The sequence below is a fragment of the Petromyzon marinus genome, chromosome 2, assembly GCF_048934315.1.
Source record: "Petromyzon marinus isolate PM22_M1 ecotype Great Lakes invasive population chromosome 2, UKy_Petmar_22M1.pri1.0, whole genome shotgun sequence".
In the NCBI taxonomy this organism is placed as follows: domain Eukaryota; kingdom Metazoa; phylum Chordata; class Hyperoartia; order Petromyzontiformes; family Petromyzontidae; genus Petromyzon; species Petromyzon marinus.
In genome coordinates this window covers 12,618,910-12,635,417 of record NC_133668.1, presented here as the reverse complement: position 1 = coordinate 12,635,417, position 16,508 = coordinate 12,618,910, and the positions used below count along the sequence as shown (strand labels likewise).

At 45.1% G+C, this 16,508-nt stretch overlaps 2 protein-coding genes across 2 annotated transcripts; one reads left to right on the top strand and one right to left on the bottom strand.

The window, feature by feature from the left end:
* Window positions 1–6,034: 6,034 nt before the first annotated feature.
* Window positions 6,035–12,075, bottom strand: PSMA2 (proteasome 20S subunit alpha 2). The gene is made up of 8 exons (XM_032962546.2): window positions 11,940–12,075; window positions 10,636–10,712; window positions 9,081–9,213; window positions 8,302–8,424; window positions 7,735–7,816; window positions 7,176–7,249; window positions 6,956–7,013; window positions 6,035–6,547 (listed from the first exon to the last, which is right to left on the bottom strand). Exons 1-8 carry the CDS (start codon window positions 11,972–11,974, stop codon window positions 6,431–6,433), a joined length of 699 nt encoding a protein of 232 aa, XP_032818437.1. The 5' UTR covers window positions 11,975–12,075; the 3' UTR covers window positions 6,035–6,430.
* Window positions 12,076–12,582: 507 nt separating this feature from the next.
* On the top strand, window positions 12,583–16,507 carry MRPL32 (mitochondrial ribosomal protein L32). The gene is made up of 3 exons (XM_032962559.2): window positions 12,583–12,761; window positions 15,100–15,266; window positions 15,784–16,507. Exons 1-3 carry the CDS (start codon window positions 12,674–12,676, stop codon window positions 16,036–16,038), a joined length of 510 nt encoding a protein of 169 aa, XP_032818450.2. The 5' UTR covers window positions 12,583–12,673; the 3' UTR covers window positions 16,039–16,507.
* Window position 16,508: the final 1 nt, after the last annotated feature.

Genomic DNA, 16,508 nt, shown 5'->3' with positions numbered 1-16,508 from the left:
CTATATAGCTCTTTCTCAGAGGCGACCTAAGCGCATATTTCTAAATGTGGAGGGAAAACCCAGAGGACCCGGAGAAAAATCCACGCGACCACGGAGAGAAATGCGAACTCCAAATATGAAGGCGTCAGGATCGGGATCGAACTCACGATCTCCTGTATACTAGGCGAGGTATAACTACCCACCGGCCTCACGGCCTTCTGGGAGTGGACTAATTACAGCTTACCGTACATCGCATACTTAACTAGCGCCATGGATGGGCCGCACTTGCAGGCAACGACAGGCAGCTCTGAAGCAGTTGGGGGGGCTGTGAGGGATTCCACGATCCCTCGCAAACACTCCCAAAGGCTGGGGGGGCTGCGGCTGCACTGACCTGCAACGGCAGACATGCGGACCTCAGTGGGGGACTCTGGGGTCACCCACGTCCCTCGCTGAGGTCCGCACCTCGGCTGAGAAACGGATATAAGGCGAACCTCTGGAGAGGTCCAGGGAGTCTGTTGAATGATAGAGGTCCAGGGAGTTTAGAAACCGAAGCAGTTGGAGACGAAAGCAGTTGGAAACGGGAGCAGTTGGAAACGGGAGCAGTTGAAGATAACCAGTTGAAGAAAGAAGACGCTGCTAGAGTAGGACTCTGAACCCCTAGCTTCGCCGTCTTTTTAAGGGCCGAAGCTCTGTGAGGTCAGTGTTGGACCTGTACCTTGGCTGGGTCAGGTCAGGTAGTCTCACATAGTTATATTATAGCCGGAGGACCTGGAGCGTAGTCGGGTTAGGCACGCTACACAGGAGGCGTAGAGTATACCAAGTGGAAAAGGTCCTCAAGATCAACTGTATGAAGAATTGATGTATCGTAGTTAGGGTACGTGTGGATAATAAAGACGTGCCCCCCCCCCTACGAAGTGTCTCCGGAGCGACACTACACTGACAAGCGAAACTCCGGACCCGGTTCGACAGTGTCTAATCAGGGACCAGGCTTGCTTGAATCAATGCTGGTGAACTACCAGATGTAATCGGCAAGGGTTATTTCTCTCTCTTCGATATGGATCCTATTTGGACGCAAAAGTGTGCAATACATAACACAAAATAATACATTACAAAAAAATAAAATACCAAGGTTGATTCACTACACGTACAATATAGTGCATGCCTGGGTGGAGTGGTGGCACAGTGGTTACGCACTGCGCTGTGAACATGTGCATCGGAGTTCAAATGCAGATTGATATCTGAACCTGTTCTTGGGCTCCCCCTCCCTTGACCATGCCGCACTGACCAGCGTGGTGACTTATGGTTAAACAGCTTACTAATCATAACAATGAACTGATTACTAATATATTAAAGAAAGACAATACCTCCCTCCGCCTCTGATCTCTGCACCTGATTGGGTTAAATGATGACGTTACCCTGCTGCTCTATTGAAGACCGGGAGCAGGTGGAGGGCTTCACTATTCTGGAAAATCGCCCGATGATACTGGATGTAATTACCAGCGAAACGTCGTACTCAAAAATTGTAAATGTTGTGGATTCATTCTTCAACACACCGGTGCGCTAAAGTAGTGAACTATTTGTCTTTTGTCATCGTGACACATTTTTTACTGATTGACCGTGTCGGGTGGTGGAGGGTTGCAACATTTATAATTAATGCGATCTAACCCAAAAACCTTTATTATAAACAGCTCCTATTGCCGCCACGGCATAAGGTCTTCATCCAGCAGTATATCAAGAGGTCTGTAGGTTAATACGCTTAAGTAGCTACTGTGTGCAAGTAAAAATGGCAGTGGAGTTACCAGACCTTTGAAATGTGTTGTCTGTTGAAGGACAACACTTGGTCGTTGATAGGTGCACATTTTCATGTCATTCATTTCCTCACGAATGCATTAAAAATGAACTCTGGCAGCGTTCAGTGCACCATGTTGGATCAGAGAACTGCCAATAAAGATGTTTAAGAAATTCTTAAATAGCCCACGTCTTGCGTACTTTGGGCACCATTTACATGCCCCGCAAAGATTATCTTGCATACCAATCACAGCTTCGGATGCGTTCCGTTCCTTGGCTGCCACTCCGTAAATATTCTTGAACATCAGCTTGCAATTGTTACTCTTGGTGATGCCGATTAATCGAAGTGTTGTTTCAAACTTGGCGTGATGTCGCTAACCTTCGTGTGCCTGATGACCGCCACCTACACCACATGGCATGCACGCGTACGCGCTTGTGTTTTCGGCGCTGCAAGGTTGGGGTGGGGATGGGGCACAGAGGGTCCGATAATGCACTTCAGAGGTTACGCCAGGACTATGTTCCGATCGGCCGGGGCTAATCCACTTTTATCCCCTTCTTCTTAAGGGATCCTTGATCCGTGCCTCAACAGATGCGGTCGCGTCCTGGTAATGTTCCAGGTAAACCCATGTTGTTGTATCATGTTTTGTTTTTAATGTCCACTCTGTTGGCATCGTCCCCGTATATCGTTTGCAATTCGTCTCGTTTTGTCTTGCGTGTTTGTCAAGGGACATGTTCGTGTAATGTCCTGTGCGAGCAAAATCTATTGTGGTGTCGCTAAAATCACGCATCATTAAACAGATTATAGGGCAAAAACTTATTATACCCCTGTAAGTAAATAAGTTGATTGGCTGTCACGGTATTTTTCGTTGCAGCACCACCACGCCCATAATCGTGAGACAGAAGCCTCTTCTTAAAACTTCAAAACCCCTGCGGTTTTAATTTTGTTCAAAGATCACCCCCTCACCCCACTAAAAATGTCGAAACAAAAACGTTGATGCTTTTTTCGATGTTCAATGTTCTCCACGGCTTTTTATTGATTAAATTAACTAAAGGAAAGAATAATGTAATTATTCAATACACCTGATGATGATTGCTTGTGTTGCAGTCGAAACGTCGTGACAATTGTATTGTTTTATGTTTTTATTATTTTATTGTTTCCCTTCTACGTGACGTTACCGAAAAAAACCAAGAATATGAATCCCTGCAGTCACGAAAGCTTTAAATCAAAATATTATTCAACACAATGTTAATCCGAGGATAATGAATAAAAGAGCTATCAAATAAAAAGCACAACACTAGATTCGAAGCTTTCGTGACTGCAGGAATTACTCTTTGGTTCTTTCGGTAAAGTCACGTAGCAATTAAATTAAATAATAATAGAATACGACGTTTCGATTGCAACACAAGCAACCATCATCAGGTACAAATTAATGAGAAAACATAGTAAACATGGAAATATAATGCAAAACAACACAGAGTCGGCCAACACAGTCAATACCCCACTTGGTTGATTACATTCTTCCAAAGATTGCTAAATTTGAGAGACAGAACATAGACACGGAGACACACAGACAGACACACAAGCAGAGAGACTCACACAGAGACAGACACACACATAGACACACAGAAAGACCTCGTCTCTGTGTCGAGGCCTTAACTAGAGGGGAAGTTGTGGAATTCCTGCCCATGGCGGATGGACGAGCTGGACAGCTGTTGCATTGCATTACACTTCCTAATTTTACTAAATTTGCTTTCTCGTTTGTTTCACACTTATCTTCTAATTTAGCAATCTTTGGAAGAACGTAATCAACCAGGCTATGCGTTAACTGTGTGCTAACCGACTGTGTTGCATTGCATTACACTTCCTAATTTTACTAAATTTGCTTTCTACCGTGCTTGTTTATAAGTAGAAGTCCAGTGTCCAGCACGTCCGTCCGATATGGGCAGCAATTCTACAACTTCTCCATCTGCTCTCTACAGTGAGGGAAACAAGTATTTGATCCCCTGCTGATTTTGTACGCTTGCCCACTGACAAAGAAATGATACGTCTATAATTTTAATGGTAGGTTTATTTGAACAGAGACAGAATAACAACAAAAAATCCAGAAAAACATGTCAAAAATGTTATAAATTGATTTGCATTTTAATGAGGGAAATAAGTATTTGACCCCCTCTCAATCAGAAAGATTTCTGGCTCCCAGGTGTCTTTAATACAGGTAACGAGCTGAGATTAGCACACTCTTAAAGGGAGTGCTCCTAATCTCTGCTTGTTACCTGTTTAAAAACACCTGTCCACAGAAGCAATCAATCAATCAGATTCCAAACTCTCCACCATGGCCAAGACCAAAGAGCTCTCCAAAGATGTCAGGGACAAGATTGTAGACCTACACAAGGCTGGAATAGGCTACAAGACCATTGCCAAGCAGCTTGGTGAGAAGGTGACAACAGTTGGTGCGATTATTCGCAAATGGAAGAAACACAAAAGAACTGTCAATCTCCCTCGGCCTGGGGCTCCATGCAAGATCTCACCTCGTGGATTTGCAATGATCATGAGAACGGTGAGGAATCACCCCAGAACTACACGGGAGGATCTTGTCAATGATCTCAAGGTAGCTGGGACCATAGTCACCAAGAAAACAATTGGTAACACACTACGCCGTGAAGGACTGAAATCCTGCAGCGCCCGCAAGGTCCCCCTGCTCAAGAAAGCACATATACATGCCCGTCTGAAGTTTGCCAATGAACATCTGAATGATTCAGAGGACAACTGGGTGAAAGTGTTGTGGTCAGATGAGACCAAAATGGAGCTATTTGGCATCAATTCAACTTGCCGTGTTTGGAGAAAGAGGCATGCTGCCTATGACCCCAAGAACACCATCCCCACCGTCAAACATGGAGGTGGAAACATTATGCTTTGGGGGTGTTTTTCTGCTAAGGGGACAGGACAACTTCACTGCATCAAAGGGACGATGGACGGGGCCATGTACCGTCAAATCTTGGGTGCGAACCTCCTTCCCTCAGCCAGGGCATTGAAAATGGGCTGTGGATGGGTATTCCAGCATGACAATGACCCAAAACACACGGCCAAGGCAACAAAGGAGTGGCTCAAGAAGAAGCACATTAAGGTCCTGGAGTGGCCTAGCCAGTCTCCAGACCTTAATCCCATAGAAAATCTGTGGAGAGAGCTGAAGGTTCGAGTTGCCAAACGTCAGCCTCGAAACCTTAATGACTTGGAGAAGATCTGCAAAGAGGAGTGGGACAAAATCCCTCCTGAGAAGTGTGCAAACCTGGTGGCCAACTACAAGAAACGTCTGACCTCTGTGATTGCCAACACGGGTTTTGCCACCAAGTACTAAGTCATGTTTTGCAGAGGGGCCAAATACTTATTTCCCTCATTAAAATGCAAATCAATTTATAACATTTTTGACATGCGGTTTTCTGGATTTTGTTGTTATTCTGTCTCTCACTGTTCAAATAAACCTACCGTTAAAATTATAGACTGATAATTTCTTTGTCAGTGGGCAAACGTACAAAATCATCAGGGGATCAAATACTTTTTTCCCTATTTAAGGCCTCGACACAGAGACGTTGTCTTTCTGTGTGCCTGTCTCTGTTTGTCTGCGAGTCTCTCTCTGCTTGTCCGTCTGTGTGTCTCCGTGTCTATGATTCGTCTCTCTCTCAAATTTAGCAATCTTTGGAAGAATGTAATCAACCAGGTTGGGTGTTGACTGTTGTGTTGGCCGACTCTGTGTTCTATTGCATTATATTTCCAAGTTTACTGTTTGTTTTCTCATTAATTTGTACCTGATGATGGTTGCTTGTGTTGCAATCGAAACGTCGTATTCTATTACTTAATTTTTACGTGACTTTACCGAAAGAACCAGGGAGTAAGCACAACACTGTTGAAGCCGGGTCAACTCAACCACATTGTCTAAATACAGCATCTTAACATGCCTACTGGTTTATCCAACATGAATGCTATGCTGCAGAACCCCGATTATGGTTATTTAAATTTTTCTTTATAAATCATGACCCATGCATCTTCAGTGGTCATATTGAGACTAGCCTCTACCTCAGTACCACTTTGTAGGGTTAACATCGGTTGGCCTATGGAGAGATTCGTACTCGCTATAGTAATGGTCACTGCGACAGTGCCATAAAGGGATGACAACTGCCCCATGCTCCTAGGAGACCGTTTGAAATCAACATCTGTTTGGACAAGTAAATATTTCTGATGAGAAAATATGAACTTCGAGTCACAAGACGATTATTCTTGAACATTTATTACACGTTTGCAATGTGTTTCATAAAAAAAAAGTTCAAATAACAGTACTATCCCCCTGATGCAAAGTACACATTAAGGTAAAGCCAATAGAAACCTGCTCGTGCAACACCCCGTAAACAAAGCAACTTCTCATCCGATATTCTCTTATCCAGTTGGCTGGTTTTATGTGAAACTTATGTTTCAAAACTACATTTTGACATTTCGACTGGCTCTGCCTAATATATACAGGCATGAAAAATGCATTCACGTGATCAACAGCGAACCGGGGGAAGCACACATTACAAACATCTCTACCGGACCGACCGATTATGTATTTATTCTGGGCAAAGGACTACCAGGTGAAAAACCACCAAGGGGATGTGTAACAGCGATGCCTGCCTAGGCGATCGAAGCCAGGTAATCCTTCACTTCTGGGGGGGTCAGGCGACGGAAGCCGTTTTCATTGCAGATGCCGATCTCGATGTTATCTTCCGTCATCTGTCCCTCGAAGCTCTCCTAAATGCACAAGCAGACAAGTATTAACACAGTATCTGCTGTACTGCCCTATCACCAAATCACTCGGAATGGACCAGATCTCATCAGAGCTCAGCACATCAGCAGGGTTGAGCATGGAGAGTGCTTCCATGAGCAACCACCATGTATAAAGCAGGTGTTATAGGCTGTGGGGCTAAGTTGTGGGCAGTGCAGTGAAATCTATTGTTTGTACAGTACGTCCATGCATCCCGCTTTTACAATTTTGACAAACACTACCTTACAACTGAAAAATCTCGAGAAAGTCTGGCAACAGTCTTTCAATTTCAGCAACGTGACGAACATTCTAACTTCATATTACAACAATAGTTATGAGGCAGTGACGATTAACGTGCATTTCTTAAGGGAAGTTTAGAAATGAATGTTTCAGACCTTCAGTGTCAGGATGGCAGTGTGGACAGCATCTTCCAGCTCAAGGTCTTCATTGTACCTGCAGAGGTCAGTGTTCGAGTTCATGAGGGCATTTCTGTGCATCAGTGTGTGTGATTTATCACATATAAGCTCTGAATCTCAATTACAACTAATATTTGACAATTATGACGTACAAATTCCTTGCACAAGCCAAAGAGTGAATAACTCAACCACTGCTTACCTTTTCTCTAGGAATGTCTTTCCATTGACGTAGTTCTTTCCCATTGCAGTTGCTTTCCATGCAAAATATGCTCCCTATGCAAAGAAAAGGAACACACCACCAGTCATATTCTTTAGACAAACTCATCCTCAATGTATCCAATGGTTCGATTTTGGGATGCTCACGCAACCAAAAGGTATGCAAATGTTGTCTTAGGGCGCCCCCCATCGCTTCAATGGAAACATTGACCTTAATGGCTGCAATCAGATCACCCGGAATGCACTCACCTAATTATGTCTGATCTAGAAAACTAAGCAGGTTCGAGTATGGCTTGTACTTGGATAGTAAACCCTATTCAAATACCAAATAGGTGGTACAAAAATATACTTTTTACTCTTTCGGGAATATTGAATGTCACCTCCGAATGTTGAATGTATGTTCTCTGGGTATTATTTACTCCCACGTGCGAAATATTCCTAAATTAAATTGACAAAACATTTCAATGTTTGAGATTATATGAAAATCTTACTCAGCATTATTGCCCACAGGATGTTTTATTGTGCAAAATAAAGTAACTCACGGAAGGGTCAGCTTGGAAGAGATAGGGTTTGCCCTCGTCCCAGCCAGCGATCAGCAGGGACACCCCAAATGGACGGACACCACTGAAAAAAAACCCCACAATTCTCATTTTATTGCAAAGATACAACAGATGCAACGATTGAGTATTTTTACAGGCATTTGTCAATCTGCTGGTGAAGGTGGTTGTCTGACTCTACTTTGCCATGCTAGTCAGTGCAAGTTGGTAAAGGGAGGGCCCAAGGCCAGTTCTGATATCACTTGCGACTAAATGTTATCCATGGTTGGGAATTGAACTCAAGACAACCGGGTTCATATTGCAGTGCATGAACTACTACGCCACCGCTCCATCCTAGCAATGAAGTTTAACGCGAATTAATATAAACATAACTGTCCATACTCTGGTTCTTTCGGCAAAGTCACGTAGGTATAAACTGTCCAGTGTATAGAAACATTACATGCAAAATAATAAAACGTAAAAATCTAATACAATTATGTCTAATTTGTCATCAATTATACGTCCTCATGAACCGCACCTAGCTTCTAGAACCCCTGGCAACAGGGACCTCACCCAGACTGCGTGTACTCCTGCATCAGGGAGGCGACTCGCTGCACCAGCTGGGCGGTGGGAATCTGCTCCTGGTACGTCAGGTAATAATTCTGCGCCTGTTTTCGTGCCTTCCGGATCAGCACCCTAACAGCACGCAGAGAAGCCTTGAGTACTTTGCACTCACACAAAATCTCAGACATAAGCCTCAAACAGGTAACATTGTTAGCATTGAAACGGTTGTATATAAAAAAACATGCACAACATTAAATGCATGTTTTGTTAAGAACTTCCCACAGCAAGAAAATTACAATTCATCAATGTGTCACTGAACAATGGACATCTTTAAAATAGCTTAAAGAAAACTGTAAATGCTTGGCAGGTAACAGAGCTTTAAATAATTGAATACAATTTTATGTTATTTTAATGATACATCGATAACATTGTACATGAAAATCTATCTGTATATTTTATAATAATTTCACATTAACATTTTGGACACTTAATTCTACAAGCACAACGAATAGAAAAAAATTTTGACTCAAACAGCATCCCTGTCATGCGTTTAAGAATAGATGTATCTATTAGCAAAAATACACTAGTTATTGCATTTACGTTCATAAAATGAACAATGTAAAATGAAAAAATGTAGAAAAACTACAAACCAGATCATAAAAAATTCAATCGAATCGCGACCCCAAATTCTGAAAATCAAAAATAACTGGCAGGGTGAAATGTTGCATGTCCAGTTAGTACACAACCAGGCTCAGTTGTCACATCTCCTAACCAATAGGGTGTCCCACCTGCAGTCGGGCCCCATGCCGCTGTACACCATGCCAATGTTCTTGGTGATAGGCTCCACCTTGTGAACGCTCTGCTCATCATACAGGATGGACTTTTGTTTTTTCTCCGTGGCCAGAACCACGCCATTTAATGCTGCAAAAATATAACCAGAGGGAAATTAAAATAGCAGTCTTCTTAAATGCAAACACACATAATACAAACATGCTGTATATTTAAGACATGCAAAAAAATTGAGCCTTTAGAAAATTCACTGTTGGACTAAGGCCTCCCGATGCTGCCCTGGTCATGGGGGATATTTGGCCATACTTTTTACGATGCTAGTGTGGATTGGCAAAGAGGATGCCCAGGACTGGTTTAGACGTTACTCATCAGTGGCGGACAGGCATGGCTAGAAATACAACAGCCCTTATGCTAATCACTGTGCCGCCGAATTAATTAAATTTCGACTTAAAGCTTTCATTACTGCAGGGATTCATATTCTTGGTTCTTTCGGTAAAGTGACGTGACGTTACCGAAAGAACCAAGAATATAATTCAATAAAGTTATATTTATTCGGGGTGAATACTGTGGTAACAATATCTCTATATATATAAAAAAGGGAAATTTGTGATTATGTGTCTGTTCAAAATGTTTAGCGTACTTCCCGACATGCAACAAACTTGAAATTTGCCATGTGGGTAGTTTCCAGAATGTACACCATGCAAAAAGTATAAAATATACTTTTGTATTTTTTTGGGGGGGGGGCGCAATAATGGATATATTTTGCACGGCAAGTGAGCTGTGACGTCACATCTGTGATGTCACCCGCATGCTGAAGTGTTACACTGTGCCTGCTCATGTCGCGCATCCCCACTCCCCAACCTCGGCGAGTAAAGTGCCATACAAATGTGTTGCAGGTCTAAGGCGTTCTTCGCGCACCATTGCTTTATTATTTCAGTCGTTTACTGCCGTACGCACCCTGAACGTTGTGTGTCTGCAGTAAGCGCGTGTATGTGTACCTATGGACGCGCGCACGCGTGTGTGTGTGGGGGGAACGGTAGTGTCGTGGTTAGCGCGCTGTCTGTGTGTGTGTGGGGGGAACAGTAGCGTTGTGGTTAGCGCGCTGCGCTACGAACCCAGCGACCCGAGTTCGATTCCCGCTCACGGCCACCACGGTGGCGATTATTTGGACTGGTGCTGGGCCTCCCCTAGGTCGACTTAGCCTCAAACGCGTAATTGGTGTGGTGTGTGAACATCGCCACTGGGGAGACAAAGGCGGCCGGGCGTGGTGAATCCAAGTCCCGGGCGAAGCCGGGTAAGTAGTTTGTAATATAATAGCTAGTTCTAATGCTAGCTCTCAGGCACACTAAGATTGCAAGTTTCAAGTATATGTCTAGAGGCGCACACACAACACTTTTCAATGATAAACCCTGCACAGTTTAACAAAATACGCTGCAACAAATCTGTCCAACAACCGACTGAGGCAACTGCAAATCATACAGCTTAATAACCACGCATTCCACACTGCCTTGACACGCGGGTTTGTTTTGAGTGCAGCAACATAATTTTGTATACCTTTGATTCCAACAGACGGAGCTCCAGCTGCGACAGCAGCGAGGGCATACTCGATCTGTACGAGTTTGCCCGATGGGCTGTGGGGGACATGGAGAGAACAGGTTGGAACGTATACAGTATTTCTGTAACCAAGCAGGATCATTAGCTTTTTTTATATATAAGCCATGAGATTCCCACTGCTGCAAGAGAACATTCCCCGATGTCTTGCCACCTCCATCCAGTGTACACGTAAAGCACATACATGCATGCATATCCCTTTTGTCAAATCCACGTCTGAATGAGGGCCTCTCCACGCCGTGCGGACAGCTGGACTTATTGGAACATTTTTCTACATGCTCTCAAGTGTGGTTTAAGGCAGCGAGCATAGATGCCGGAGCATATTATTGTACGATGGATTGTGTTGTACTGCCCTCTGCCGACTATATGTTTCCGTAGCCCTGTTGGTGACCCATTCAAATCCTCTCCTCTCCACGCTCAACCCCCAGCTTCGCTTTCGAGATGTGGCATTGAGTGCAGGCCAATCCAGTGTGCTCCTCTAAATCCTGTCCCATATCATTTCCTACCTCTCGATTTCCCTCAATCAGCCTCCATTCCGTAGTATTTTGTTCACTTTATGTAATGTCCTGACTAGATGTCCTGCCCAACACCATTTAATCACTACTTACTCCAAGCTGAAAACCATAGGCGAGCAGTCTTAACCCTTCACGTCAATGCTATAAAAGGGGTTAACGCTGCTGTCAAACAATGGTCCGGAAGGCTGATAGACCGATGGCCTACAATTTTAGTTTAAGTGGCGATAGATTCACGTCCATATACAACGCCATTAACCTTTGACCGTATCGTCTTAAGAGTCAAATGTGCTTTGAAACGTCACGTAATTGCTAGCAGGGTGCGTAAGACCGCCTTGTAGGAGACGGGATGCATCGATGTTTAAAAATCAGCCATCAGTGTACATTAACATCGCAGGCCCCCACAAGAGATAGCGCCGGCCTCGGCGAAGCCTTCACCCGGCAGTGGATAGATCGTAGCGGACGACGACGAGACCACGGCCTGGCTCCACGAGCCTCAAAGCTCTCCCCCATCTAACAGGGGCGCCCACACACGGGGGGTTGAACCCTAAGAATCCTATCCGACGTGAGTCGGCAAAACGATTTGCCTAGGCCGCAGCGATAAAAACACAATCGCCGCCGAAGCGGAGGCCCATGGCTAGCTGCTCCGCAACTGTACAAGAGGTGGTCGTGGTCGCCTCCTCCTCCTTCTGCCTTCTCGCCTCTTTCTCTCCACACCCGCGTCCACCTCCTCACCTGAACGTGGTGAGGGAGAAACTGTACGTCGTCATCTTAACCCCTTGCTGCCGCCGACGACGCGCGTCGTGCCTTTTTTTTGTTGCGCTCGCAAAAGCGGAGGAGCGCGCTGATTGGACGGGGGTGCTGCACGAGGCGGGGTTCCTTGTCGCTGGCCCGCGGCGCGATTGGTCGGATGCTTGTAGTTAACGCGCCCACCCCCCACCCGTGTCGACCAACGGGCGAACGTTTTAGAACTGTTGCGACCCGCGGCGGCCATCTTACGTAGGGGGGGGGGAAATCATTTTCAATGTTAACCGTTTGCAGGGTTTTTCACGTTGTACGGGGTATTTTCAAACGTCAACCCAACATATAGAGGGAAGTATAAACACGAAAGCAAATCGACGAAATGTTTATATAATGTAAACAGTCAATAATACTGGTTAAAACTTGATTTGAAGCTTTCGAGACTGCAGGAATTACTCTTTGGTTCTTTGACTTTACCGAAAGAACCAAAGAGTAATATTGATTAAGTTATACATTAATAAACCTGCTGCACTCAACGTTATCCCCGTCAGAAGCGACGCAAGGGCCTCCCTAGGAAAGATGGCCGCCTTCAAGTGCTGCAACGGTGGCGTCACGCGCCGCCGCATCACGTGCCCAGGGTAGACCAATCAGGAGCGTGCGGCGTGCAGGAGCTCGCACGTGGAGGAGGTGGGAGAAGTCGCTGCGATCTCCCAGCTCCTGGGTTGGCGATGGCGGGGTTCCTGCAGCGGGTCGCCTCGTCCCTCCTCTGCGTGGAAGCAAGGCTCCTGCAGATGCTCGGGCTTCACCACCCACCCGGTGCGGCGAGCTCGCCTGCTGTCCTCTCACTCTTGTTGTTTGCAGGAGTGCTTCAGCGGGCGCGTGTTTGATCGGTACCGCTGTCGTTATCGATCATCATCGTTGTTGTCAGTCGTGGTCAGAAGTCCAAGTGATGTCTCGCTCAAATTAATATCGAGGCGGTGTTCATCCTGTTTTCAGCCCAGTGCCAGTGGTGGATATTCCAGGTTCACTGTGGAGGAGGCAAGTTTTATCGATAGGACAACCACTATTGACTTCCCCTCAAAGTGGTACTGCACTGTTTTGCCCGAGTCAACCCCCAACCAGGATTCGAAGTTTTGAACTCGCGTAACACGATTTTAGAGCCACTCGCTCTACCGCTGAGCCACCAGGCCAGGAATATTCGACTAATATTAAAGCGCGCTGCAATGCTTAACTCGAGATCAATATGCAGCTGTCACCCACCAGCGCTACTACCAATATCACCGCCATAATCATCACCACTTATGCGATTACTACCACCATTATTACAACCAGTCAATATCAGTCAGCACACACGAGAGTGATCGGAATCATCATCTAACATTAACCCTGATACCGGCTTGTCCTTATTGGCTCTGCCGGGCGGCAGCCTCCTCGCTCGGTAGGGCTTCTATCACCACGGCTAAGGCCTGCGTGACCTTGGCTCGAGTATTAGCTACTTCTCTGCACAGGGACCTTTATTTAAAAGCAGGTTAATTGCCTTTTTGGGGAAGGAGACCACTGTAAAACACTCATTGACATCTCTGTATATTGGGAGTGGTATTGTTTGCACACATTGTGAGTGCAGTATATATTGCTCACGAGTTCGGAGCGAATGCATGTACATTGTATGGTGTTGGCGACGTTATTGGTGGTGCACATGTACAGCCCTTGTCAATCCATTGCTGGATCAGAGTATCCTCACGCCTTGCGGGTCGTGGGAGTTATTTGAACGTACTTTTATCACGTTGTTCAGTGCAGGATGGTGAAAACAGGAATCTAGACGTGACAGCGTAAAATCACAGTACAGTACAATAATTGATGTTGCAAGAATGCCCTCTGCTGCCCACAACGTAGCCTCGCAGTAGCCTGCAATGAATGTATTGTGCGTGGTGGTCACAAAACTAGCTAAAACTTCAACATACTGTGTGGGTGTGTATTGAAATAATAACTTTTGTTCATCTCTCCAGGTACGGATAAAATATGGTACAAATTCATCAACCTATGTCTTCCGAGCAAACATCGAACAGCATTTGTTTAAACAAACTCTGGACCCGTTTCAACATTCTAGATTTCATAATAGTACACACACTGGACAGGAAGTACAAGATCAATTGGCTCGGATAATGGGCATGCATAATGTACGTTGACTCATTAATCTCCCCCCCCCCCCCCACTTTTCGCAAGAAGAGCGTACAAATATTGTCATCACATCTACGCCTCAATAAGAGGAACGAAACAGTTAGACTTCTCCACAAATCTGGCTGTCGCCTGATGAAGCTAGTTGTAATTACTGGCGAAACGTCGTACTCAGATTGTAAATGTTGTGGCTTGGCTCTCCAACACACCGGTGTGCTGTACAAGTGACGAATTGGTATGTTCTGTTTACGTGACAACCCTTATTCATTGGCTGTGTTGGATGGTGGTGGGTTTAACGACATTTACGGGATCTAACACAAAAAAACTGTATTATGGATGATATTGGTCCGCGAAAGCCTACGTGTTAAACATTCTAGATTTCATTACCATTCAGCCTTGATAAACACTGCTGGGTTGTCAGATGTTATTGGTAATGGCACGCCACCTTCAGGATGAGGCCCTGTTCATCAAAAAAGTCGTACTGTATTGTATTACGCATTATATAAACTCTTAAGACATATGGATCGTCAGCCATAGCCCATCATCAACTTGATGCATGTCATCGTAATTCCTTTAGGTCTTGGACAGCAACAATCCATCTTGCTCTTCCACCCAAATCGATTTAATTACTCCATGTCCACGGTGTCACTACAATAGGCACTTGCAGTGACTGAATTGGGCTAAAATTAGAAGCAGTTGTCTGGTTGAAAATAATCCCCTTGAGTACCTTGTTAGTAGACCTAAGATGTTTTCAGCGATTAATAAGTATAATTTGTGGGCCATTTTTATAAAGTGGTAGACCGAATGTGGCTGCGAGCCACGTGATGTGAAGCTGCAGGCCACGTCCAGCCTGTGGGATATATATTCGCCACCCCTGGTATATTCAAACACAACAAAGGTCATTATGTTTGTATGAACATTAAGGATTAATTGGTTGATGGTGCCGACCATTGTGTAACCTCACCCTGTGGGCCCTCAGCTCCGGTGCTCGTGTTTCCCGCGCTGTCCGGCCTGGAGCAAGACTCGGAACCAGCGATCTCGTTCCTCGATGACCCCTTCCTGTGGATGGCAGCGCCCAAGAACCGCCGCACCATCGAGCGCAACCGCGATCGGCGCCGCAACCCTCAGAAGATGATCAAGTTCAGGGTGAGCTTGCGTGATGTGCAGATAAGCCCAAAGTACCGCAGTTGTGACACGAATGTGAAAAGTTAAATTCTAATGTGAAATTGAAGGGCTGTGTGTTGTCTTGCTGTGGTCTGGGACCGTTGTTGCCTTCCCCAAGTTTGCATTTATTATTGAAAAATCAGTAGGAATTGATATTTTATAAATTTGTACTTGTATACTCTATTTTACGTATTTATTTTAGTGATTTGCTTCCTTTTCCTATACTTTGCACTCCAATCGTGTTTTGTATTGTTTGTTATTTATCTTTCTGACCTGCCCCTACTGAACATCTGTGAAAAAGAGCTTCATAGATCATCGGATTTCTCCAGGTTAAATAAAAATTCTGAAATAAGCGTATTTTAATACTCATTTCCGAATTTGGGGCGTGATCGCAATATATTTTTCATATATTGGCGTTTCCTCTCAGTCATTTCTTTCCACAGAAACCACTTTCCGGTGACATCCATGACCATCCGTGTGTCTGTGTCCCATCCCACAGACCAACGTGGACATGTGCCCCGAGTGCGGGAATCTGAAGCTGAAGCACGTGCTCTGCGGATTCTGCTACGATCGCGTGATGGATGAGACACGTAAAATCCGTGCGCTCATGGCAGCACAGGAGGGTGGGCCACTCCGTGCACCTGCCATGGAGACGGTGGTGGTGTACGAGGGCGAGAACACCTCGGAGACTGACGCTGGGAAGCGAATCCTGGAAACCAAGCGCAAGCGTCCTAATTGGTTTACAATGCACTGAGCGGGCAACACAAGGGTGGATAGATGGTCATAGCTCAAGGCAGGCGTTTTGAATTTTTTTAAAAATTCTTTATTCTGCAATGGGCGGCAGGAGTGTTGGGTCGGATGGGAATCAGTGGAGGAGTGTGGTTGGCGTGGGCCCTAGTGCAATTATGTCCCTGTCCAAGTTTCACCGTCAAAGCCCATCACCCCTTGAGCAGTTGTACCACCTCCATACTTGACTGCTATGCCAGTTGTGGTAACTACTGCCCTTTAAAGAAACCATCTCACCAGTTGGGACTTGTATCTGCCACAAAATAACAGCTGGTGATTTGCAGTTTGGGTGTGATAGATGCCGGGACATAAATTCATGCCAAATCTGCAATTGTCTTGTGTGAGACTGTAAGAGGATGTGATGTTTTTTATACCGATGCTTTAAAGTTGGTGATATGTATAAATATTATACAGTAAACTAAACAAATATCCACACAG

Coding starts and splice junctions, on each gene's coding strand:
- PSMA2 (XM_032962546.2), bottom strand. CDS start 11,974: ATGACGACGTACAGTTTCTCCCTCACCACGTTCAG. Junction 10,713..11,939: donor TTCTCCCTCACCACGTTCAG/GTGAGGAGGTGG, acceptor TGTCCCCCACAG/CCCATCGGGCAAACTCGTAC. Junction 7,014..7,175: donor AAGACATTCCTAGAGAAAAG/GTAAGCAGTGGT, acceptor TGACCTCTGCAG/GTACAATGAAGACCTTGAGC.
- MRPL32 (XM_032962559.2), top strand. CDS start 12,674: ATGGCGGGGTTCCTGCAGCGGGTCGCCTCGTCCCTCCTCTGCGTGGAA. Junction 12,762..15,099: donor CGGGCTTCACCACCCACCCG/GTGCGGCGAGCT, acceptor GTGGGCCCTCAG/CTCCGGTGCTCGTGTTTCCC. Junction 15,267..15,783: donor AGAAGATGATCAAGTTCAGG/GTGAGCTTGCGT, acceptor CCCATCCCACAG/ACCAACGTGGACATGTGCCC.